Raw genomic sequence first — 26,421 nt, 5'->3', positions numbered from 1 at the left:
CTTTCTTGAATAAACATTATTCAACATAATTCTCTGTCATCTATATCAAATACAGATGTTAGAATACAGTCCTTATTATTAAATTACTCTTTCATCTCTCATTTTATATTTATGTGTCCCTTATTAGTTCGCAATTCTAGCCAATGCGTAGACTATTTGACTGCAGGATCACAGCTACATTTTATTGTTTGCAGTGAATTAGCTGCGGGACATGAAAGCAGACGTGCGCGTATCGATCCTATGAATATACCGAGCTATTATTCTTTTTAAACAGAGCCGTGCATAGCCCAAGTACCTAAGGTCCGAGTAACGGAAGGTAAAGAACTAACTGGTTTGCTAGTATGGGATGCTGTTTAACCAGGTTGAGAAGAAAGTGAGTCAGGGTTGTAGCCTATCCCCACTCTTCTTCAATATGCAAATGAGGCAATGAATAAACGCAAGCAACCAAAATTTTGGTGAAGGAATTAAAGTCCAGGGAGAAGGAATATAAACTTCGAGTTTTCCTGATTACATTTCAGTTCTGTCATGGGCAGCAAAGGACTTCTAAGGACAGTTAATTATGATTGACAGTTTCTTGAAAGGAGAATATAAGACGAACATTAACAAAACCAGAACAAGGGTAATGGAATGTAGTCGAATTAAATCAGGCGATGCTGAGAGAATTAGAATAGGAAACGAGATACTACAAGTAATATGCGAGTTTTGCTATTTGGGCAGCAAAACAACTAATGATGGCCAAATTAGAGTATTAATTGCCAATGGCGAGAAAATCTTTTTGAAGATGAGACATTTATTGACACTGCTTATAGATTTAAGTGTTACGTAGCCTTTTCTGAACGCATTTGAGTGGAGTGTAAGTTTATATAGAAGTCAAACGTGGATGATACACAATTCGGACGAGGAGAGGATAGAATGTTTTGAAATGTTGGGCTACGGAAGGATGCTGAAGTCTAAATGGATAGATCATGTAACCAATGAGGAGGTACTGAGCAGAACTAATGAGAAAAAAAAAATTGTGGTACAGGTTGAGTAAAAGATGGGGTTAGTTTTAGCACACATTCTGAGACATCAAGTGAGCATAAATTTACTATTGGAGGTAAGTGTGGAGGACAAAAATTGTAGAGGGAGACCAAATTCCAGTATATCTTTAAAGTTGAAGAGGATTGCAAAGGACAGCGTAGCATGAAGTTCTGCACCAAATCAGTCTTTGTACTGAAGAGCACAAGAATACCAACAACAACAATATCAGTACACAATAATGAATCATCACCCACAATAAATAGTAAGCTATAATTACACAGATGAGTGCATGGAAATGAAATACAAAATAACTTGTGCAACACCTTTGTTGAAATAGTAGCAGTTTCAGCAAAAAGAAATACACTCAAACTTGTTCTCCTAAACAAGGCGATAGATACTGGTTAATAACTGCAGTATCAAAAATCGTTAACTGAACCTACCATGGAGAAGATAGATAATTGTATACACATCAAATGAATTTGCAATTGCCAGTAAGGACTACCATCAGGTACAGAGTAGAATGACAAGAATGAAAATTTGTTCCAGACCGGGAGACAAACCCCCATTTCCCGCTTATCGCGAGCGGCCGCCTTACTAATTGGCTCTCCATGCACAACTCACGGCCGAACCCAAACTTCCATATGTCGTCAACCATGCGTCTACGACCTGTTCTCGTACAGCCATTATGTATATTCCCATACAGGTCAGACACTGTACTTGAAATTCGCTTGCCAAGTATCAGCAGATGAACACGATATCGCAGTGGCTGTGTTATTCTGATAACGACGCAAAGTTCCTTTGGAGATGCATGCATGGAAGTTTCAGTCAAGCCGTGAGTCGTGCACGGATAGTCAAATAAGCGATAAGCGGGAAATCCGGGTTCGAGCCACGGTACAGAACAAATTTTCATCGTCGTCACTCCAATCTACAGCTGATGGTAGTCCTTATTCGCAATTGCGAATACATTTGATGTGTTTAGTAACTGCTGAGGTCGCCGCAGTGCCTGTTCTTTTTTTGGTTCAAAACGGTTCAAATGGCTCTGAGCACTATGGGACTTAACTTCTAAGGTCAGGAGTCCCCTAGAACTTAGAACTACTTAAACATAACGAACATAAGGACATCACACACATCCATACCCGAGGCAGGATTCGTACCTGTGACCGTAACGGTCGCGCGGTTCCAGACTGTAGCGCCTAGAACCGCTCGGCCACGCCGGCCGGCTTTCTTTTTTTTTTTTATGCGCGCATGTCCAAACGAACTTTGCAGGCTCTACAATATCGTACCGTACCTCGTGTCGTATCGTATCGTATAAATAATTATCGTTTTGTACTCAATAGCAATCTGTAGATGACGTGAGAAATAATTACCTGGATTGTCTTTACTAAACAGAAATCCTTTAGACTTCAACAAGTGTGGGTATAGGAAAATTACAGCGTCATGTGCAGCAATTATTATCGTACACATTAGATTCAGGGTGATAGATGTATTTGCACATTACAGTTCGAACAGAATTACGACAACAATTAAGGGAAATCCAGCAACTATGGCTCATACTGCACTAGTTTCTGTCAGAGGTAAGATAATAAAAATTGTTAATGTATTATGAAACCAAAATTAAACTTATTAAACAACTTGTATTCTGCTGAAAAGTGCTCGAACAGTCCAGATACTTATCATGGCTGCTGTTTCGCATATTGAATATGAAACGGTCATTATTGTACTTGTTCATTCAGTTTTAGTCAGTCACTTCAATTATAATCTGTAAACTATTTGTTTACCCACCAGGAAAAGTGTCACTAAAGACAAATGAAGCTCTACTCATCTCAGTTAATAACTACTGCTTAACTCGTACGATATCACGACCGCTGTTATCTCCAACTGAAATCATACATCAGAAACTGCTGTCCGCCCTTCTCTGCAATTGAACGCCTTCACTACCTACGAGGATGTTAAATTAAACACCTTTCAGCCGAAAAAAATTCCAACCTTATTTTCTTTGCCAACCAGTTTCAGCGTTTTACTATGCCATTTTCAGGCCTCTGACCGACGTGTAGGATAAATCTATCTAGGTTGTGATCAAAACAGGGGCCAGCAATACTGATATTAGTAGGTATTTACTACAGTGAATCCTTCAACCATCACCTTGTGACGCCGGAAATGCATATCCTCCCATTTCCATCTATTGCACTGCAAATTTTTTTTCCTTATTTTGTCACCTGAAGATATGACATTTCTGTGTCTTTATATATTGTAATTGTTTTACTGTTTGTATATATATATATATATATATATATATATATATATATGCATTTATGTTGGTTTGTTTTGTGAATACTATTTGTATTTATACGCTGGGTCTGGCCTAGGGAAAACTATGCCCTTCTCTGCAATTGAACGCCTTCACTACCTACGAGGATGTTAAATTAAACACCTTTCAGCCGAAAAAAATTCCAACCTTATTTTCTTTGCCAACCAGTTTCAGCGTTTTACTATGCCATTTTCAGGCCTCTGACCGACGTGTAGGATAAATCTATCTAGGTTGTGATCAAAACAGGGGCCAGCAATACTGATATTAGTAGGTATTTACTACAGTGAATCCTTCAACCATCACCTTGTGACGCCGGAAATGCATATCCTCCCATTTCCATCTATTGCACTGCAAATTTTTTTCCTTATTTTGTCACCTGAAGATATGACATTTCTGTGTCTTTATATATTGTAATTGTTTTACTGTTTGTATATATATATATATATATATATATATATATATATATATATATATATATATATATATATGCATTTATGTTGGTTTGTTTTGTGAATACTATTTGTATTTATACGCTGGGTCTGGCCTAGGGAAAACTATGCTATCGAACGAATACATCGATAGGTCATGTGGAGAACCAAAGTGTTTAGGATCTTTGGTAGTGTTAACTTTGTCGCGTGGAGCGCGGGCTGAGCAGAGGGAGTCTGGCTGGGGTGGTGCAGTGGAGCAGGTGTGTTGTGTGAAGCTCCCGCGAGTCGCCGCGCTTTCGGGGTTTGGCAGCATGTAATTGCACTCGACTTGCGATGATAGTTTCTGACATGGTGTCGCGGACGGGAAGCTTTAGCTGGCGCACATCAAGAGCCCGTTTCGTCTGGTGACCGTGTCGAGAAGAAGGCGCGCCAACATCCAGCTTCTGCAACAGCGACGGCCGACAATGAGTGACTGTCGCCACCTCCTCGATCGACGGCTTCAAACCTTCAATCAGCCAACAAGGAATACTGGAAGCACGTAAAGTTTTATAACTGTATGGCAGACCTCAGCTTTTCAAACTTTTAAAATTGTTGCATCACAAAATTACAGCAACTTAGCATGCACGTTTGTTGCTCATTGTCCCAATTGCATTACCAAGCAGGGTCCCTTCCTTTTCCGGAATGAACCCGAGTGTCGTTGAAATTCAAACGCCAGCATCATTCGATTTCACTGCTTTAATTTCAAAGTTCAGTTAAGGTATTCATAGCTGGCTACAATATGTAGATCACACAAGCACAAATTAAGAGTGCGAGTTTTGTTACCGTATTTTAGCTTACCTGTGACTGCAGCTCAGCTTGGTATGTACTAAATTTTACTATTGTTAATTGTTCAGAATCATTTAATTCAAGTTCAAAGTTAAATCTCTTATTTCTAAATTGCGTAGATTCAAGTAGCTTTTGAAATTATTGTTGAGGTAGTCCAAGACTAACCGTATTTTACTGAATTTCGATGTGCTTCAGAAAGAAAGCTCACTACTAACTTCAGTCACTAAATTAACTTTCGATTTTCCGGTTTTATTAATTCTTTTGCTAAATTAAGTCAGAGTGTAGCGAAATTTATTACTTCTGACAAACTTTCAGTTTTCACACTACACATGTCAACCTTCAGTTGCCACGCTTTTAGTGCTAATTATATGTGTAATAACCTTTCTTTTTCAGTTACTATCGTAATTGTCCTTGGGACTGGCGACTGTAATTTCCCCCAAATCTCAAATATCTAATTACCGCTAGTTAATTGTTCACGTAACGGCCGCACATTTACTTTCTTTGTTAACTTTACCCCTTTTCAAAATTAATTTCCACCAGTTTCATTTGCATTTTTCCTTTCATTTAGATGTAACCCTTTCCTGCTCTTTACCGACAAATTAACTTCGGTGACAATTGCTCTTCCCAAATTTCCATTAGGTACACGCGGTTTAATTTTTCACTGTCATTAAGGTCGATAAGTGAGGGGGAGGTTACAGCCTGCCGACTGCGGTCAGGCTGAAACTGGTTGCCAAATAAAATAAGTGATAATTAATTGAAACCCTCAACTGCCGACAGGTGTTGTTGATATACCTCGATAGGAACAGTTGAAAATGTGTGCCCCGACCGGGTCTCTAAAACGGGATCTCCTACTTACATGGCAGAAGCTCCATCCATCTGAGCGACCGAGGTCACAGATGAATAACGCGACTGCAAGGACTTATCCCTTGCACGTTTCCCGTGAGACTCACATTCCCAACTGTCCACAAACTACATACGTAATGTACCTTATAGATCAAATGGCTCTCAGCACTATGGGACTCAACATCTTAGGTCATCAGTCCCCTAGAACTTAGAACTACTTAAACCTAACTAACCTAAGGACATCACACAACACCCAGCCATCACGAGGCAGAGAAAATCCCTGACCCCGCCGGGAATCGAACCCGGGAACCCGAGCGTGGGAAGCAAGAACGCTACCGCACGACCAAGAGATGCGGGCATACCTAATAGATATTTGCCCATCTACTCATTACTCGCGCACACTAAGGTGACGATTCCCCCATCGAGGTATATCAACAACACCTGTCGGAAGCTGTGGGTTTCAATTAATTATCATTTATTCTAGAGAAGGTGTACGGTAATCAATGGTACCTGTTCTTTCGAGAGCAGTTACTATCTTCATATATACACTACTGGCCATTAAAATTGCTTCATCAAGAAGAAATGCAGATGATAAACGGGTATTCATTGGACTGACATGTGATTACATTTTCACGCAGTTTGGGTACATGCATCCTGAGAAATCAGTACCCAGAACAACCACCTCTGGCCGTAATAACGGCCTTGATACGCCTGGGCATTGAGTCAAACACAGCTTGGATGGCGTGTACAGGTACAGCTATCCACGCAACGTCAACACGATACCACAGTTCATCAAGAGTAGTGACTGGCGTATTGTTACGAGCCAACTGTTCGGCCACCATTGACCGGACGTTTTCAATTGGTGAGAGATCTGGAGAATGAGCTGGCCAGGGCACCAGTCGAACATTTTCTGTATCCAGGAAGGCCCGTACAGGACCTGCAACATGCGGTCTTGCACTCTCCTGCTGAAATGTAGGGTTTCTCAGGGATTGAATGAAGGGTAGAGCGACGTGTCGTAACACAACTGAAATGTAACGTTCACTGTTCAAAGTGCCGTCAATGCGAACAAGAGGTGAGCGAGACGTGTAACCAATGACACCCCATACCATAACAATGGGTGATACGCCAGTTTGGCGATGACGAATACACGCTTCCAATGTGCGTCCACCGCGATATCGCCAAACACGGATGCGACCTTCATGATGCTGTAAACGGAACCTAGATTCATCCGAAAAAATGACGTTTTGCCATTCGTGCACCCAGGCTCGTCGTTGAGTACACCATTGCAGGCGCTCCTGTCTGTGATGCAACGTCAAGGGTAACCGCAGCTACGGTCTCCAAGGTGACAGTCCATGCTGCTGCAAACGTCGTCGAACTGTTCGTGCAGATGGTTGTTGTCTTGCAAACGTCCCCATCTCTTGACTCAGGGATCGAGACGTGGGTGCACGATCCATTACAGCCATGCGGATAAGATGCCCGTCATCTCGACTGCTAGTTCCGTGTTACCCTCCTGAACCCACCGATTCCATATTGTGGTAACAGTCATTGGATTTCGACCAACGTGAGCAGCAATGACGCGATACGATAAACCGCAATCGCAATAGGCTACAATCCGACATTTATCAAAGTCGGAAACGTGATGGTACACATTCGTCAAAGGCGCCTACCTTGTGTGAATGCTCTGAAAAGATAATCATTTGCATATCACACCATCCTCTTCCAGTCGGTTAAATTTCGCGTCTTTGGAACGTCATCTTCGTGGTGTAGCAATTTTAATGGCCAGTGGTGTAATACCAGTATTGCTGGCTCCTGTTTTGATCACAACCGAGGTAGATTCTTCCCACACGTTGGTCAGTGGCGTGAAGATGGCGTAGTAAAACCCTGAAACTGGTTGCAAAATAAAATAAGGTCGGAAATTTGACAGCGGAAAGGTGTTTAATTTAACATTCTCTATCGAGCAGCCGAGTCCCGCAACCGTCTCTAAAAAGATGGACATACAGAGCCTTCAGTATCTGTTCAGGGACGTAGGCGCAGTGAGTGCAGAGGGGCGGGGACAGGCGGGGCAGGACACCTGGTGGAGAGGCCGGCGCTCACCATGACGGCGTCGTCGCGCAGGTCACCCGCGGCGTCGCGACGGCGCACCTGCTCCGCCAGCGCCCCCAGACTCGCCTCGTCCGCCGCGCCGCCGGCCAGCCGGCGGGCCTGCCGCGCCACCGTGCACACCAGGAAGGACAGCTCCTCGCGCGGGTCGCAGGCACCCGCCGCCACGCTCTCCTGCCCCCCGCAGTCTCGCTGCTCTCCGGGCAGCCGGCCGTCCGCCTGTACAACACCCGAGAACGCCACGCTTGACGTGAATCCTCTGCAAAAATGCAGTTTCAGTACCAGTGAATTCAAATGGGCCGCTGGGATGGCCGAGCGGTTCTAGGCACTACAGTCCGGAACCGCGCTGCTGCTACGGTCTTAGGTTCGAATCCTGCCTCGGGCATGGATGTGTGTGATGTCCTTAGGTTAGTTAGGTTTAAGTAGGTCTAAGTTCTAGGCGACTGATGACCTCAGAAGTTAAGTCCCATAGTGCTCAGAGCCATTTTTTTAATTCAAATGGCTCTGAGCACCACGGGACTTAACATTTGAGATCATCAGTCCCCTAGACTTAGAACTACTTAAAACTAAATAACCTAAGGACATCACACAAATCCATGCCCGAGGCAGGATTTGAACCTACGACCGTAGCAGCAGCGCGGTTCCGGACTGAAGCGCCTAGAACCGCTCGGTCAAGGCGGCCGGCCGAAGCGAGTACACTAGTGAATTATTCTACCCTACTTACACTGAGGAGTCAAAACAATAAGACCATTCAGCATGGCACGGATTACACAACTGCTCACTAGCTTTATAGAGGTATGTAGCAGCAGTTGTCTATCCATGCACGGGCCTGTGCTTTGTGGGTACAGCACCGACGCATACTACCGTCACAGATATTTTCCTCAGATTCAGATCAGGCGAATGTGGTGCTCAAGTCGTCAACACGAGTTCACTGTCAAGCGCTTCAAACCATAGTAGCACGATACTTGTATCGTTTATTTTTATTTATTTATTTACACGTCTAGCTCCGTAGGACCAATTTGAGGAGCAAATCTGCAAGATGGAATGTGTCAGTACGCGTAAATACAACATAAAAGTAATGACAGATAAAATAAAATGTTTATGAACCCAAAAAAGTCAAACCATTAGTTTACATAAACGCAATCCACAATATAACAAAATAATCAGCTTAATTTTTCAAGGAATCCTCGACAAAACTCTTCGGTTTCGATTTGAAAGGCCGCGCGGGGTAGCCGTGTGGTCTCTGGCGCCTTGTCACGGTTCGCACGGCTACACCGTCGGAGTTTCGAGTCCTCCCTCGGTCATGGGTGTATGTGTTGTCCTTAGTGTAAGTTAGTTTAAGTTAGTTTAATTAGTGTGTTAGCCTAGGGACCGATGTTCTCAGTAGTTTGGTCCCGTAAAACCTTACCACAAATTTCCAATTTCGATTTGAAAGCGCGGGTATTGCTGCTCAGACTTTTGGGTTCTTGTTGTAGCCTATTCAAAATTGATGCAGCAGTATACCGCACACGTTTCTGCACAAGAGTTAAGAAAGTACGATCCAAATGCAGACTGGATTTCTACAGAGTATTGATTGAGTGAAAGTGGCTAATTCTTGGGAATAAGCTGATATTGTTAACCAGAAACACACTAAAGAATGTGTATTGAGAGGTCAATGTCAAAACAGAGAGTGAACAGGGGTCGACAAGAGGTTCGCGAACTTACACCACTTTTTGCACGAACTGCCCGGTTCTGAGCCAAAAATATCGTTTGAGAATAGGAAGAGTTATCCCCAAATTATAATACCATACGACATGACCGAATGAAAATAAGAAAAGTAGACTAATTTTCGTGTCGAACGATCACGGTCATTTACTTCAGATACCATTATAATAGTAAAAAGGCGGCATTAAGTTTTTGAACAATATCCTAAACGTGGGCTTTCCATGACAGTTTACTATCTATCTGAACACTTACAGATTTGAACTGTTTAGTTTCAGTAATCATATGCCCATTGTGTGCAATTAAAACGTCGAGTTTTGTTGAATTGTGTGTTACAAACTGTAAAAACAGAGTCTTACTGTGACTTAGCGTTAGTTTATTTTCGACAAACCATGAACTTATGTCATGAACTACACTATTTGAAACAGAGGCAATGTAGCACACAACATCCTTTACTACCAAGCAAGTGTCATCACCAAACAGAAACATTTTCGAATTACATATAATAGTAGAGGGCATATCATTTATATAAATAAGAAACAGAAGTGGCCCCAACACTGATCCCTGGGGCACCCCCCATTTGACCGTACCCCAATCAGACCGCACATTACAGTCATTCTCAATACTGTGAATAGTGACCTCTTACTGCCTGTTGTTAAAGTAAGAGGTGAAGCAATATTCCATAACGGTCCAGCTTCTGGAGCAATATTTTGTGATCAACGCTAACGACTTTGTTAAATTAAAAAATACGCCTAGCGTTCGAAATATTTTGTTTAATCCATCCAGTACCTCACACAGAAGAGAGATTACAGCGTTTACAGTTCTTAACGACTTCTAAAGCCGAACTGTACATTTGATAGCAAATTATGTGATATAAAATGATCAATTATCCTTACATACACAGCCTTTTCAATAACTTTAGCAAACACTGATGCCATAGAAATAGGTCTAAAATTGTCTACAATGTCCCTTTCTACCTTTTTATAAAGCGGCTTTTCTACTGAGTACTTCAATCGCTCAGGAAATTGACCTTTCTTAAAGGAAATATTACTAATATGGCTAAGTACAGGACTAACATATGCAGCACAGTACTTTAATATTTTGCTAGTCACTATACCATATCCATGAGAGTCTTTAGTCTTCAGTGATTTAATTATTGACTCAATTTCCCGCTTATCAGTATCACAGAGGAGTATTTCAGACATCAATCTCGGCAAGGCATTTTCCAACAGATATGCATTGGTTCCCTGCTGGAGGATGCCACCATTGTTGGGGAAAACATGAAACTTCAAGGGACCCTGGACATCCTTAGTAAAACTTGTGTGCTCCACAAGTCTCATAGGGCCATCGATTACTACCACAGGTCCCACGGAAATCCAGGCGAATGTCGCCATAACACAATACTACCTCAACCAGCCTGCATCTATGGAGTCGTTCAACGACCTTGCGTAACAAGAAAATGGGTCGGTCGATCAAGTGAATTGTTTTCACTGTTCCACGGTCCAATCTCGATGATACCATACCCGCTCCAAAGTAACTGATGATGTTGTTGCATCAACACATACGGCTCGTTTGCTGTGGGTCCCCATCTTCAACGATGTGCGCTAGCAGTCCGCTCCAGAACACCTGCCCCAGTACTGCAATCTGTGGTCAGATCTGCCACAGAAAGCCTCCTCTCCCACTTTATACAGTGGGCACACCACTGACCTCCACGTCCCTTGAACAGGCTTGGAACAGCGACATGTCGTCACCTACTCATCGTTTCACTCACCCTCTAGCCATTTTCCATGCCTGCTGACGAGAATATAGAAAAGCTGACCTGCTTTGCCGTTTCTGAGATGCTCATCCCACGTGCTGGGCCATAACAGACAGCCCTGCTGTCAAAGGTGCCTATGTCTGTGTATTTTCCCATCTGTTGCCTGTGTCGCAGCTAGAAAGAGTCCCTATGTGTCTCTGCTTCGGTTATATACTTTCCTTACCACTTATCATGCCAACAACGCCACGAGGTAGAAACAATGTTTTGGCTCATCACCGTATTTAGCCTGGGAAGACCAACTGCGTAAAGACATAAGATGACAATTAATACCATCTTGTGGCTTTTTGCGCTTAATCTTCCCGAGATAAATACGATGATGAGCCAAAACATTATTATGTTCCTAAAATTGGCAAAATCATGGAGATTATGATAAAATAATAGCTTATGCAACTACGAACAGTATAATAAAAGGTCATTCTATTAAGATGTCAAAAGATAAAAATGAATATTTTGGTTGACTGTCAAGATAGCCAACTTGTCCTGGTTTCGTGCGTGTTGAATAGGTAATAAAGGAGGCCAAAGATAGTTTCAGAAGAGGGAACACATAACTTTGCTAAAGCTCGACAATGAATGTTAGTTCTTGCCATATATACCAAAAAATTGGGAAACCTGTTGAAAGCAACTGAGAAACACATATTGCAGAACATGGCTTAATTGTTAAAAGAACCAAAGACATAGCGACTGAAGACGAAAATGATTCACTGAAAATAAAGACACGAAATGACACAGTAGTACAAAACGTGAAAATACTCTCCTAAATTGGACGTAATACTACAAATAATTGGTAGAGTAACAAAGATTTCAGAAGTAGACTGGCAAATGTCAAGAATGCTTCCTTCAACATAAGAACGGTAGTGGTGAGAAGCTTCAAGCTGTTTTTGATTTGACACTTCTCAGTTATAATGAGAAAATCAGTTAACCATCGATTAAACTCTTGTTTAGACCTACCAACTTACATTCATTATTATTCCAGTTACAAGATTAATAACAGTAACAGGAAAGTCGAGCCATTTTTAATCTTCTTCTCTATGTTATAATTGGGTTTCTGTGCATTTAGTATCACATTTTTCGCCTGGGTGAGAAGAGGTCTTGGTAAACGAGCAGTTAAGCCATTCATTCACAGGTTGACTAGTCGGCCCCAACCCCCCCCCCCCCTCCCCCACTTGCTAAGCTGGCCCGCCACGACACATTCGCTTTTATGGTGTATGATTTTATAATGGTCTGGTTCAGGTTCTAGGTGCATTGACAGAGGTAAAACCCGGAAAGAGGATCATAACTGAGTAAACCGAAAGGTTGGAGGTTAACCGGCCCACCGGGCGAGCTGCATGGAACAGTAAACAGTCCTCGCGCCCGGCCGCACCAAAGCTGCCTGGCTCTCAGCCATGTGTACCGCGCCAGCAAGCAAATGCAGTGAAATCATGCCCGCGGTGTGCTACTAGACATTCGCATAAGAATTGCCCGTCACGCCAAGCTATTTGCTTTTTCTGTAACAAAAAAGGCCATGTTCAGAGTGTTTGCCAGAAAAAGCTCAGATCGGACGCTCAAAACCATTCCAGGCCCTTTGCTTCGCGCCGGAATCAGAATCGAACCAAGGATATTCAGGCTCGCGACAATTCACCCATGGAAATTCATGTAGTTCATGCCACTCCACCCAGTGCTACTCTCTCTAACAGTGACTGTGTTCGTCCCATAAATAGTGTGCGTCGATATCGCCGGTTTTGTACCAGTGTCACTTCACGTTGCACGAGACAGTCGCTCTTGTCGTCAGCAGGACAACAAACTTTTTGTAGACTTGGACATTCATGGCAAAGTGATACCGTTCCAGCTCGATACCGGAGCTGCAGTTTCACTGATCAATCACGACATGTACAAACAGCTGGGCACACCTCCGTTGCGTGCCGCAAATGTTAAGTTAAGTAGTTATTCAAGACAAGCGATCCCTGTGTTAGGACAGTGCAGCCTTCTTGCAACATACAAGGGACAAACAAAACTTGTGTCATTTTACGTCCTTCTTTCTTCTTCTGCAGTGAACTTGTTTGGTTTCGATTTATTTCAGTTGTTTAACTTGTCTATAGTAAGTCAGGTCCTATCAGTGAACCAGTCTGTGCCTTCAACCAGTGTTTCTCGTCTATGTAAAGAATTTGCGGACATTTTTGCACCGGGCCTTGGTTGCGCTAAGAACTATAAAGCACATTTGGAACTGAAAGTAAACGCGCAACCGAAATTTTTCAGAGCGCGCAATGTTCCCCACGCATTGCGTGATGAGGTCGCAAAAACATTACACGATTTGGAATCACAAGGTGTAATTGAATGTGTGCAGGCTTCTCTCTGGGCATCACCCTTAGTAATTTTGCAAAAACCTTCCGGAAAATTGAGACTTTGCTTGGACTTCAAGGCAACAGTGAATCCACACCTAGTGACTGCAACTTTTCCTTTACCCCGCCCGGAAGATCTTTTTGACAAACTGTGCCCGGTTAAATATTTTTCGAAGTTGGATCTAGCAGATGCGTACTTGCAAATACCGGTGGACGAAGAATCCCAGCGCGTCTTGGTGGTTAACACGCATCTTGGTTTGTACCGATTCAAACGACTGCGATTCGGGTGTGCATCTGCCCCTGCATTGTTTCAGCAATATCTACAAACTGTTTGTGCGTCGGTCCCTACTGCAGCAAACTATCTGGACGATATTGTGATCTCCGGAAAGATGGAAGAAGAACATTTAGCCAATCTCAGAACATTATTTCAGATCTTGCGACAAAATGGTCTTCGCTTGCGGAAGGACAAATGTGTGTTTTTTGCTCGTGACTTACCCAATCTGGGACATGTCCTCAATGCCCAAGGCATACATCCCAGTCCAGAGCGCCTCCGTGCCATACAAGATTTGCCTTCGCTGCAGAATTTGAAGCAGCTACAGAGTGTGCTGGGAAAAATCAATTACTATCATAAATATGTGCCACATGCCTCTTCCATTTCAGCTCCGCTTCATCGCTTACGCCGTAAGAGTGTTCCGTTTGTCTGGACGATGGAATGTGAAAGCGCCTTTCACCAGTTGAAATTGGCATTGATTTCCAATACTTGCCTTACGCCATTCGATCCGCGGAAGCCCCTTTTGTTGATGGTGGATGCATCGGATTTCGGGATCGGTGCTGTGCTTGCGCACAAAGATGGTTAGCACGAGCGCCCTATTGCCTTTGCGTCCAAATTGCTCTCGTCTGCGCAAAGACATTATTCACAGATCGAGAAAGAAGCATTGGCTCTCGTATTTGGTGTTACAAAGTTTCATGATTTCTTGTATGGTCGTCACTTTACCATCATCACAGACCACAAACCTTTGACATCGCTTTTTCATCCGACCAAGCCTGTACCTCCACGTACAGCGCAGAAATTCATTCGCTGGTATATTTTCCTCTCGCAGTACCGCTACGATATCTTGTATTGGTCCACTGCTAAGCACGGAAACGCCGATGCGTTGTCCCGTTTGCCTGTTGCTGAGGATCGAGCATTCGATTCCTCCGAACTTGCTTGCATGTTCATTGATTCTGAAACTGATGACGTGGTCGAATCGTTTCCGATTGATTTTCGTCGGGTAGCTACGGCTACAGCTGCCGACCCTGTCCTTGCTACCGTTCTGTGTTTTGTTGCTACGCAATGGCCCTTGTCAAAGTCATGGATCGGGGAATCGATGCCGCGATTACACAAATGTGCTCTTCTTGCATGTTGTGTGCCGAACAACAATCAGCCCCACCGCGGAAATTCTTTGCATGGCAAAAAGCCACTTCCCCTTGGCAACGCTTACACATCGATTTTGCTGGTCCCTTCTGGAATGCTCGATGGTTGGTTCTGGTCGATTCATTCAGTAATTTTCCTTTTGTTGTCCAGATGTCTTCCACGACGTCTTCTGCCACCATCCAAGCGTCATCTGCTATCTTTTGCATTGAAGGTCTTCCACAGACTATTGTTTCTGACAATGGCCCACAATTCATGTCCGCAGAATTTCAGTCATTCTGCAAGGCCAATGGTATTCAACATCTGACGTCCGCGCCGTTTTCGCCACAGTCCAACGGTGCCGCTGAACGTTTGGTCAGGACCCTCAAGTCACAGATGTTGAAGTTGAAAAAGTCGCATTCTCGGGAGGACGCGTTATTGCTCTTTTTGTCCTCGCATCGCTCTCAGCCCCGTGATGGTCGCTCGCCGGCTGAGTTGCATCACGGTCGCCCTCATCGAACCTTGATGTCTTTGCTACATCCGCCGCATCAGGTTCCTGTGCAGAGGCAGACACCTGCTTTTGCTCCAGGCGACGTTGTCTACTACCGCAACTATCGAGGTTCGCGGCGTTGGCTCGCAGGACGCATTCTTCGCTGCCTCGGCCGCGCTATGTATCATCTGGTTTTGGGGGCCTCTGGTGAGGTGCGTCGGCATCTCAATCAGCTGCGCCTCTGTCGTCGCACGGGATCTGCCGCTCCCCGTCTGCTTTCTGCGACGGTGCCGTCCGGTCAGCGCCGTGGGGACCCATCACTGGCTCTCCTCAGCCCCAGGTGTTACCGACGATGCCTTCCATTTTGCCCCATGGCGACGCGCCGCCGCCGCCGCCGCCTGTTCTCCCGCCGGCGACGCCCGCAGTGGAGGCGTCGCTGCAACTGCCGGGCGCCTCCCTGGGTCACGCGCCGACGACCGCTTCCCGTGACCAGTTGTCCTCCGCCATGGAACTCTTGCCCGCTCTGGACCATATGTCGTCTTCGCCCGTCGGGTGCCCCGGCCCGATGGAGGTCGACCCTTCGGCCCCTCCTGTCTCTCTATGGGCGCATACACCGCATGTTGGCGTGCACCCTGGAGCTGGTTTTCAGGCGTTTCCTAGCTCCCCTCGGTCCGAATGGCAGGTTGTGGGTGGCACAGCCTCGCCTGTTGTTAGGCTCCCCACCTCGTCGCATACGCCAACATGGGGTTCTCTCCACGGTGGGCGAAAGCCTTATGCCACAACCGTCCGTTGATTTGCGGGGGAGGAATGTGGTGTCACCGCCAGACACCACACTTGCTAGGTGGTAGCCTTTAAATCGGCCGCGGTCCGTTAGTATACGTCGGACCCGCGTGTCGCCACTATCAGTGATTGCAGACCGAGCGCCGCCACACGGCAAGTCTAGAGAGTCTTCCTAGCACTCGCCCCAGTTGTACAGCCGACTTTGCTAGCGATGGTTCACCGACAAATTACGCTCTCATTTGCCGAGACGATAGTTAGCATAGCCTTCAGCTACGTCATTTGCTACGACCTAGCAAGGCGCCATTACCAGTTACTATTGATGCTGTAAAACATATACCGTCAAGAGCGATGTTCACCAATTATGGATCAAAATTAAATATTCCCGAAGCTACGTACGTTTTTTGCTAGTCTCAATTCCTTGTCCTGTTCCAGACCTCACGCCAGTCTGCGTGAGTTTAAACGCGTGCCTTTCGACTTCCTCATAGTGGGTTGGCTGTCTTGCCAATCCACAACATTGTCCTCGACGGCGAGTGTTCATCAGAGACAAGGGTATCGTCAGGAGTGCCCCAGGGGGGTGTGATAGGACCGCTGTTGTTCTCTATGTACATAAATGATTTGCGAGACAGGGTTGACACCAATCTGCGGTTTTTTTTGCTTACGATGCAGTGGTGTATGATAAGGTGCCGAAGTTGTGTGACTGTAGGAAGATACAAGACGACTTAGACAAAACTTCTAGTTGGTGTGATGGATGGCAGCTAGCTCTAAATGTGGAAAAATGTAAGCTAATGCGGATGAGTAGGAATAACAAACGTGTAATGTTCTGTTACAGCATTACTAGTGTCCTGTCTCACACAGTCAAGTCGTTTAAACATCTGAGGTAACGTTGTAAAGCGATATGAAATGGAACGATCTTCTAATGATTGTTAGGAAAGGGGAATGGTCGACTTCGGTTTATTGGGAGAATTCTAGGAAATTATATAGTTCACTTGTAGAGGAGACCGCATATAGGACGCTGGTGCGACCTATTCTTGAGTACTGCTCGAGTAATTGAGATCCGTACCAGGTCGGATTGAAGGCCGACATTGAAGCAGCTCAGAGGCAAGCTGATAGATTTGCTACCGGTAGGTTCGAACAACACGTAAGTGTTATCTAAAGGCTTCGGGAACTCAAATGGGAATCCCTGGAGGGGTGGCGACTTTTTTTTTCCGAGAAACACTACAGAGAAAATTTAGACACCCGGCATTTGAAACAGACTATCGAACAATTCTGCCGCCGCCAACATATATTACCACGAATATAAGATACGATAAATTGGGGCTCATGAGCAGGCATATAAACGGTCGTTTTTCCCTGGCTCTATTTGCGAGTGGAACGGGAACGGAAATGACTAATAGTGGTACAGGGTACCCACCGCGACGCACTGTACGATGGCTTGCGTAGTCTCTTAGGTAGATGTAGATGCTGGTGTAGATGTTGATGTCAATGCAATTTTATAAGCAGATGATTTTACTTTAACTTCAAAGAATGAAGATGACCTTCAGACTGAAGTATCAGGCAGGCTCCGTTGGAGCTGCGCGCTTCGGGACTTGTTCCGATGGAGGGTTGTAGAGGATTGGATGTGCTGTAGCGAGGGCGGAACGCAAATTGTCGCGTGGTGTTGTAACAGCACGAAGCAAATTTTGTGATGTTTTTCGTGCCGCAGCGTGGCCAAGGAAAATCGTGCAGCCCGTACGAAAGCCGACGCAGCGAAGTGAAAATCGGTCGGTCGGATTACCAAACGCGCCGATCCAGTACGCGAGAAGAAAGAGGAGGAAAGTCATACACCTGTCCCGCTTCTGCATATCCACTGCAGAGGTACACCACAGACGGTGCTGCGAGCACGGAGTGGGTGCTAAGTCTGCTGACTCCGACACCACTATCGAGCTGCCGGCAGCGAGTTTGGCAAGTCACAGAGCCTGAGGAGTCGCCGCAGCCAATGCAGCAGGACAAGCGAGATCAAATGAACTTGTTGACAGCCTGGCCAAACAGGCTACCGGTAAACCAACTCTGGAGATCGTCCTGCCGGAGCCTCATCTCAGATCGGTCTTCCGCAGCAAAGTTTTCGCGATCTGGGATTCTGAATGGCGCGCCGTCAGTACCCCAAACAAACTCCGTGTTATCAAGGAGACGAAGAATGTGTGGCGGTCATCCATGCGAGCCACTCGTATGGACTGTTGTCCCTTGCCGGCCCCGCATCGGCCATACGTGACAAAAAATAAAAACACCTATAGCCGTCCTTATGATTGATTTATTTTGTCGCTACCAGTTTCAACGCGATAAAATAAATCAAAATCATAAGGACGGCTGTAGATGTTTTTATTTTTGTCGCGATAGTAAACGGCCGTCGTCCCAGTGACCTCCTGTTAAAAGGATGGTCATACAAAATAGTTGGCTAACACCTCCTCCGTCACGTGGACCCACCTCGGAGTCGCTATGGCTCTCGTATAACTGTCGGCCACCTCTTGTTGTACTGCGGAATTTTAGCAGCTCTGCGGCGGACTTTTAACATTCCCAGCAGCCTACCTATGGTGCTGGGCTACAATGCCTCAATGGCCGGTTTAGTTTTACGTTTTAGTCGTGAGGGGACTTTTTCTCGTACCATATAAGGATGGGTGTCTGGCCTTCACTCCCATGCCTCCACCCTCCCTCCCTTTTACCTCTTCATCACTCTTGCATCGCTTTTGTTTGCCTTGGTGTTCGTCTTTTTCCTATGTGTGTCCTTGTCGCCTTGTCTTTTAGGTTGACGGTTTTAGTATGTCCCAGAGTGGTTGGCTCATCCTTTTTTATTATTGTAATCTGCTAGCCCCAGAGATCTGGTATATGATTTTAATACCTTCCTCTACCTTTCCTTTTAGTGTACGTTTCCCCCTTCGGTTCGCTTCATTTGTTTACCCGCTATTTTTTACTTCCACCAACTCCTTTGTTTTTAATAATTTTACCTTGCTACTTGTTTGCTTTAGGAAAAAGGGACTGATAACCCTTTAGTTGGTCCTTTTATATCCCAAACCAACCAAGCAACCAAGAAAGGCCAAGTCGCTGCTTTGGGTCTTGTACGAACAAGCAGTCGAAGAAGGACTTCGACGAGCTGGGTTCGGAGACGCGACCTAAAGCTGCACAACCGAACCAACAGAAGGAAGCCGCCGCTTGGTATCGTCCTCGACAGATAGTCCAGGTGGCATCCTTGAGCTGCGGAAATGCGGAAACCCTCCCTCTTGTCCTGAAACCTAAGTCACAGCGCTTCAGATGCTATCGAGAAGGACACGTCGCCAAGTACTGTCATAATGCCGCAAAATGCGTAAAGTGCTCCAGCGAAGTTGCAACGGCGGCAGGTGCGCATAGGAGACAGACCAACACGCTCTCGCTGCGGCAAGCCCCATGTGGGCAACTGGTGAAGCTGCCCAGCGAGCCCCATGTCGTCAATTGGTGGGGCTACCAGGCGAGCCCCATTTGGCCAATTGGTGAAGCTGCCCAGCTCTCTTAACCTCCAGCCAGATCAGCAGCGTGATGGCGCCCCCTTGCACAAAGATGCGCTGTCAGAGAAGAAACAAACGGCGGCAAATACGACCAACCCGGAGCAGTGGAGTGGCGAGAAGGGGGTGGTTCCCTCAGCCTGTGACCAGTCTGAACGTCCCACCACTGCTGAGGAGGACCGGCCGCAAACGGAGATTGGGGGTAAGCAAAAGCCGGGACCCAAGAAGACGCAAAAGTAGCAGACGACCAACGCCATGTGCACCGCCGCAATGCACGATGTTGTCTGGGGAGCAATTGCAACCCGTAAGGCCTGTTCTGGCTGCAGAAAAGAAGGAGATCCTACGACAACTGCATTCATGGCTTGCTCACGGCATATGATCAACCATTCCAGCAGCATCGCAGGAGGAGGGATCTGCTAAGAAGACATCTGACGGAAGAGTACCTGCCTCTGCAAGCGCTCCAGCAGCACTACGGGAGAAGGGCACCGCCGAGAAGACATGCAGATCTCCGTTGGCTACGGCGGCAACGCCCAAAGCCACTGGAACGACTCCTGATGAGAATACCGCAGCAGCACTTAACGCGCGACCGAAACATGCCGGCGTGCATCTTGATAAACAGGCTGAATCATAACTCAGATCTCAAGGAGACAGGCTCGATAACCAGCTTTGAAAACCGCACCATGCGGTAAAGAAGAAGAAGAAGAAGACAAGTAGACGAAACCGAAAAAATGATTTCCAAAGGAGAAGCCACCAACAGACAACCTAAGTCCTTTGTTGCGCCCAGTCACTACAGACTCATACGATAAGGTTCTACAGACAAAACCTATCCTTGCATGATCTGTCACAGATAGCAAAAAATCCTCTGTTGCTCTTACTGCCCATCCTGACTATTGCTCAGATTTTTTTTTTTTTTTTTTGCTTGGCTTTTTTCCCCCCTCTACCCTTAGACTTCTTATCCTTCTTTCGCATTATCTAAAACTCCTGTCTCCCAATGGACCCATATTAGTGAGTAATCCTACCCAGACGTACAGACATCATCACGGCCTCACATCCCTTGATTTCCTCGATTGAAACTAACAATACGGAGGTAACACTACATCTTCTGCAATGGTCACCACGTCGGTGTTGGCATGGTGGGGCCCAACTTTTTTTATTTTTGAAAAATTAGATTACGACCTGAAATTGTCTGTAGATAAAAGGACAATGTGATGACATTTCAGGGCATACAACGAGTAGGCTAAGAAATAGAATAGTAAAATCATGGAGAAATTTAAATATTTTACTATCTTAGACGTGACATCACATATGAATAGGACCATCGCATTGCAAGCTAACGTCCGAAAGATATTCGGGCTCACATGCGGTTCCTCTTCGTCGAAATGTCTTGGCTCAAACACATCTAGGGGTTGAACCGCACGTGTCGCATTGAACGCCCTAATTCGACACTTGTGACTCTTTGGTTAAATTTTCTGGCTGATGGCAAGTTAGCGAAATTATATGAAACATACAAAGTTAATATAACATATAATAACAGTAATAATAATATCAGGAACTAAATTAACGACCCATAAATGATGTGGGCCACACAGTTGCGATTTGGTTAGAATAATGTTTATTCAGAAAGCAAACTAACAGTGAAAGTGATCGTATTTAGAGTTACTGTTACACTCGAGTGCATATCCACTTGACACAGTTCGATAATTCACAATTTCGTCGTGAAATACAAGTCCAATACTCCACCTCGTTATTTATACGAAAAGTTACAGTACACACCAGGCGCGCGGCTGCTCGCCGCTCAGAGACTAAATCCCGCGACACCACACAACGCGAAAATTTTAAGTCGTTTCACTTCCTAGCTACCTAAAGACCGACCACCCGCTTTCGCGTCTGCATCAGAAGTGTCTCTCCGCGTCTCCCGTGTGCCGAACATCGTTGCTCAACTGGCTAGTGCAGTTCCCTTCCCTGAAGCCGTCCATCTGATTGGCTACAGTTTATTTTACATTATTTTACACTTTCATATATTTAAATAATCGAAGCTTGGTCACTTTCACCTTCTAAATAAAGTAACAATAATATCCCTTACATAATAAACGTTAAATTCTTTTACATAAGACCAATACAGTTTCCTTCTTAACTTAGAATGTCAAGGCCAGTAGCCTTGCACCAATGTACTTTCTGATAAATAAATAAAGAACAAAAGTAACTATTATGCACTAAACTTTACAACAAATATTCTATTACCTAACGATTCAATAAGGTGTCATGATCACCGTTCAATGTGTTACGTATGGAGGAAATGATGATCTGATACTCAACTGAAAATATTGATAATTTAAATTTACTATATCTTTTAAAGAAATAAAGTTACAGATTTGATATTTACAACATTAAATATTTTAATCATGTGCTTTTATATGAAATGTCGCGCGTTAAGATCTACCACAGCGTTTAGATTTTAGCATTCAGGTCTTAGTTACAAAACTAGTTAATTTCACTTTAATAGTAAATCCTAAACTATTATAATATGATCAATATTCAAATTTTTATTGGGATCACCAGGAAAATTTAAGAAAGATGGTACATTAAAATTACTGTGGCTTCATTCCCTGAATTACTACAGAATTAAATAGTTATCGTAAATGTTTCCCTTTATGGCCGATCTTAGGTCCGCCATATTTAACACTGCTACGCCTCCCTCGGCACAAACAACTTCTACGGGTTTACCCTATGACGTACGTGCTCGCCTGTCTCACTTGCACACTACACCGCTTAGGCCTGATCATCATGGCCTCGTTCAGCACAATGGACGCCTGTGAATTTCCCCTTCTCATCTGTGCTCTGAGCGGTACACGGTTCTGGACGACAGGATTCGTTTCACAATTCCTGTACGACTGTCTCTTTCGGCTATATACTTAAATGAGAGCGAAATGCTCGTTAACTCACTACATGGTCTAAAAATTGAATATATTTACTTCTACACGTGAAACGATTGTAAAAAATTTGCAGAATAAAGCCAGGAAAGACACCCAGCTGAAGTTCGACAAAACCATAGCAGTAGCAACCCTTACTAACAGAAGTGAAGCATGAGTGACAACAAGACACCAAGCAAGTATAACATAAAGTTTTTCTTATTGAAGAAACTTTATATTTCCATTAGTGTTCGTAAACAGACATTCTCCTGTACATATGTTTTTTCTTCTGTAAAAGTCTCTCTCTATAATAATAATTGTATTCGACAACATAGTAGAGATTTATCTGTGTCCAGCGATACTGAAATTGCTTCTTGCTTAAACAGAATAGGGTAACGGAAATTTTCTCTCTTTCTTTGCGTAAGTGCGTGAGTTCATTCACTATTACTTTATCTCGTAGTCGGTTGTAGCGCGCAGACCCATGATTCTTTTGCTTTTGTGTAATTCGTGAGAGGCTTGACCCAGCAAAGTCGGCACATCAATGTGAGAAAACGTAGTGACCGAACATGTATGCGCTCAGTCACCACTTTTTTCTTGTTCACAGCAATCAGTTACCCCGCGATCAAAGGCTTATCATTTTAGTGTAGCTTGGAACCATTCCATGCAAAAGCTCTTCCAAATGATTTCTGCGAACTATGATGCTGTTAGTCTTTGCCCATATCAGACACCAAGTTTTAATTATTACATGTTTCACGTTGATGTGTTGACCTCCCAGAGAAATTATACAGGTAAACTAAAACTTAAGCTAAAAGTAGAGGTGGAACACTTCGAACACAGCCTGAAGAAATGAGTTTTCTATAAAGAATGGAAGGATGTGCAAGAGAGGGTCGTAAAATAAAGGAGGATATGGCGTAAGATTTTGGAATATATAAGCTGTGCGAAAAAATAAACAAAACTAGGAGAGCCGGCCGGAGTGGTCGAGCGGTTCTGGGCGCTACAGCCTGGAACCGCGCGACTGCAACGGCCGCAGGTTCGAATCCTGCTTCGGGCATGGATGTGTGTGATGTCCTTAGGTTAGTTAGGTTTAAGTAGTTCTAAGTTCTAGGGGACTGATGACCTCAGATGTTAAGTTCCATAGTACTCAGAGCCATTTGAACCATTTGAAAACTAGGAGAAAACATAAAAAGCAAGTACATCATCTACGCGAAAAAATACTCGCGGTAAAGCGTGTCAGTTATAAGTAACTGGAAGAAGATATGTAAGAAGACAATACAACAGATGAAGTACAATAACAGGAAATTCGGCTAATACCTGAATTGATGAAGGCAAAGAAGGAGCAGAGGTGTATAGGCACTTATATTTTATTCACTCCATTTACGAGTGGAACAGGAATGACTTCCTATCGTCCAGAGTATCACCGACATGGGTTATACGAGGGTCGTTCAATAAGTAATGCCCGACATTATTTTTAAAAAGCCATTAATATACATGGACAAACGTCATTGTTGACGGTTCACATTTTATATTTGTTCTGTGCACCGGTGAAGTTTCGAAACGTTCTGGCAGATGGCAGAGCCGTAGTACAGCATCAAAATGACGTCTACATACGACTCACGTTACGAGCAGAGTGCTGTTATTGAATTCTTGTGTGTGGAAAATGAAACCGTGGTGAATATCCACAAACGTTTGCGTGCAGTGTATTGCGATGCTGCGGTTGATAGAAGTACAGTTGGGCTATGGGCAAAGAAAGTTACAGCCTCAGGAAATGCAGAACCAGAGCTCCACGATCAGCCACGCTCGGACCGTCCTGTCACAGTCACTGCTCCAGACGTGCTGAATCGTGCGGATGTCATTTAGAAAAATGTTCAAATGGCTCTGAGCACTATGGGACTTAACATCTGAGGTCATCAGTCCCATAGAACTTAGAACTACTTAAACATAACTACCGTAAGGACATCACACACATCCATGCCCGAGGCAGGATTCGAACCTGCGACCGTAGCGGTCGCGCGGTTCCAGACTGAAGCGCCTAGAACCACTCGGCCACACCGGCCGGCGCCATTATTCGTACCGACTGGCGCATCACAACTCGACATTGGCTTCACAGTTGTCGGTCAACATTGGAAGTGCGTCTGCAATGATCGAGATTCTCGGATATTCAAAGAGGTGCACACCATTGGTTCCACGAATGCTCACAGCGGACCACAAGATTCAAAGAATGGCCATTTCATGTGAACTGTTGGAGCGTTTTGAGACCGATGGAGAGGCCATTCTGTCACGGATCGTTAAGGGGGATGAAAGTTGGGTGCATCACTTTGCCCCGGAAACAAAAAGGTGGTTCACGGAGTGGCATCATCCTAATTCACCACGAAATAAAAAAGTCAAAGAACCCCTCTGCCGGAAAAGTCATGGTGACAGTCTTCTGGGATTGTGACTGCGTCATTCTCCTGGAAGTGATGCAAGAAGGGTCAACCATCAATGCAGAGACATACGTGAAGACTCTGAAAAAACACAAGAACCGTTTCCGACGTGTTCGATCGGACAATAATCCAGCAGCAATCGTGCTCCAACACGACAATGCACGCCACACATTAGTCTGAGAGCCCGTGAACACATCGCCAAATTGCTCTGGACGTCACAGCCTCATCCACCCTATAGTCCAGACCTGGCACCCTCGTACTTCCATATCTTTGGGCTGCTTGAAGATTCTCTATGGGGAACGGACTTCGAAGATGACAAGAGTGTCACTCATTCAGTGAAAACGTGGCAACGCCTACAGGATAAGAGCTTTTACCAGCATGGAATGCATGCTCCTCCACAACGTTGGCGTACAGCCATAGAACATTATGGAGACTACATAGAAAAATAGGACATGGACAAGACATGTTTATGTATATTGTCACCAAATTCTGACTCTTAATAATAAATATGTACTGAGAAAAAAATGTGGGTCATTACTTATTGAAAAGCCTTGGGAAATGGTTACTGGCTTATGTATGTGGACGTTGGTGTGGCATCAGCTGGAGCACAGCTAGTGCTCAAGTAGTGGTTGTACACAGTATGCGTGCCAGTGCCCTTGCAGTCAGTCGTCTTAAGGCCCCTATAATTGTAAACTGTCGAAGCTGCGTTGGTAAAGTACCGGAACTTCAAGCGCTGATAGAAAGCACCGAAGCTGAAATCGTTATAGGTACAGAAAGCTGGCTGAAGCCATTAATAAATTCTGCCGAAATTTTTACAAACGTACAGACGGTGTTTAGAAAGGATAGATTGCATGCAACCGGTGGTGGAGTGTTCGTTGCTGTTAGTAGTAGTTTATCCTGTAGTGAAGTAGAAGTGGATAGTTCCTGTGAATTATTATGGGTGGAGGTTACACTCAACAACCGAGCTAGGTTAATAATTGGCTCCTTTTACCGACCCCCCGACTCAGCAGCATTAGTGGCAGAACAGCTGAGAGAAAATTTGGAATACATTTCACATAAATTTTCTCATCATGTTATAGTCTTAGGTGGAGATTTCAATTTACCAGATATAGACTGGGACACTCAGATGTTTAGGACGGGTGGTAGGGACAGAGCATCGAGTGACATTATACTGAGTGCACTATCCGAAAATTACCTCGAGCAATTAAACAGAGAACCGACTCGTGGAGATAACATCTTGGACCTACAGACCCGAACTTTTCGACTCTGTAAGCGCAGAACAGGGAATCAGTGATCATAAGGCCGTTGCAGCATCCCTGAATATGGAAGTTAATAGGAATATAAAAAAAGGGAGGAAGGTTTATCTGTTTAGCAAGAGTAATAGAAGGCAGATTTCAGGCTACCTAACAGATCAAAACGAAAATTTCTGTTCCGACACTGACAATGTTGAGTGTTTATGGAAAAAGTTCAAGGCAATCGTAAAATGCGTTTTAGACAGGTACGTGCCGAGTAAAACTGTGAGGGACGGGAAAAACCCACCGTGGTACAACAACAAAGTTAGGAAATT

The 26,421-nt window shown here is 44.6% G+C and overlaps 1 protein-coding gene across 1 annotated transcript in view; it reads right to left on the bottom strand.

Moving 5' to 3' along the window:
* Window positions 1–26,421, bottom strand: part of LOC126176339 (uncharacterized) — a 337,183-nt gene that overhangs the window by 92,904 nt on the left and 217,858 nt on the right. Inside the window, exon 10 of the mRNA XM_049923491.1 lies at window positions 7,519–7,743. Within this exon, the coding sequence (XP_049779448.1) occupies window positions 7,519–7,743 (225 nt within the window). The remainder of the gene's footprint in view (window positions 1–7,518; window positions 7,744–26,421) is intronic.

Source organism: Schistocerca cancellata, chromosome 3, assembly GCF_023864275.1.
Source record: "Schistocerca cancellata isolate TAMUIC-IGC-003103 chromosome 3, iqSchCanc2.1, whole genome shotgun sequence".
In the NCBI taxonomy this organism is placed as follows: Eukaryota; Metazoa; Arthropoda; class Insecta; order Orthoptera; family Acrididae; genus Schistocerca; species Schistocerca cancellata.
Note: the sequence above shows the minus strand (reverse complement) of the source record. Positions and strands in the feature narration are given on the sequence as shown.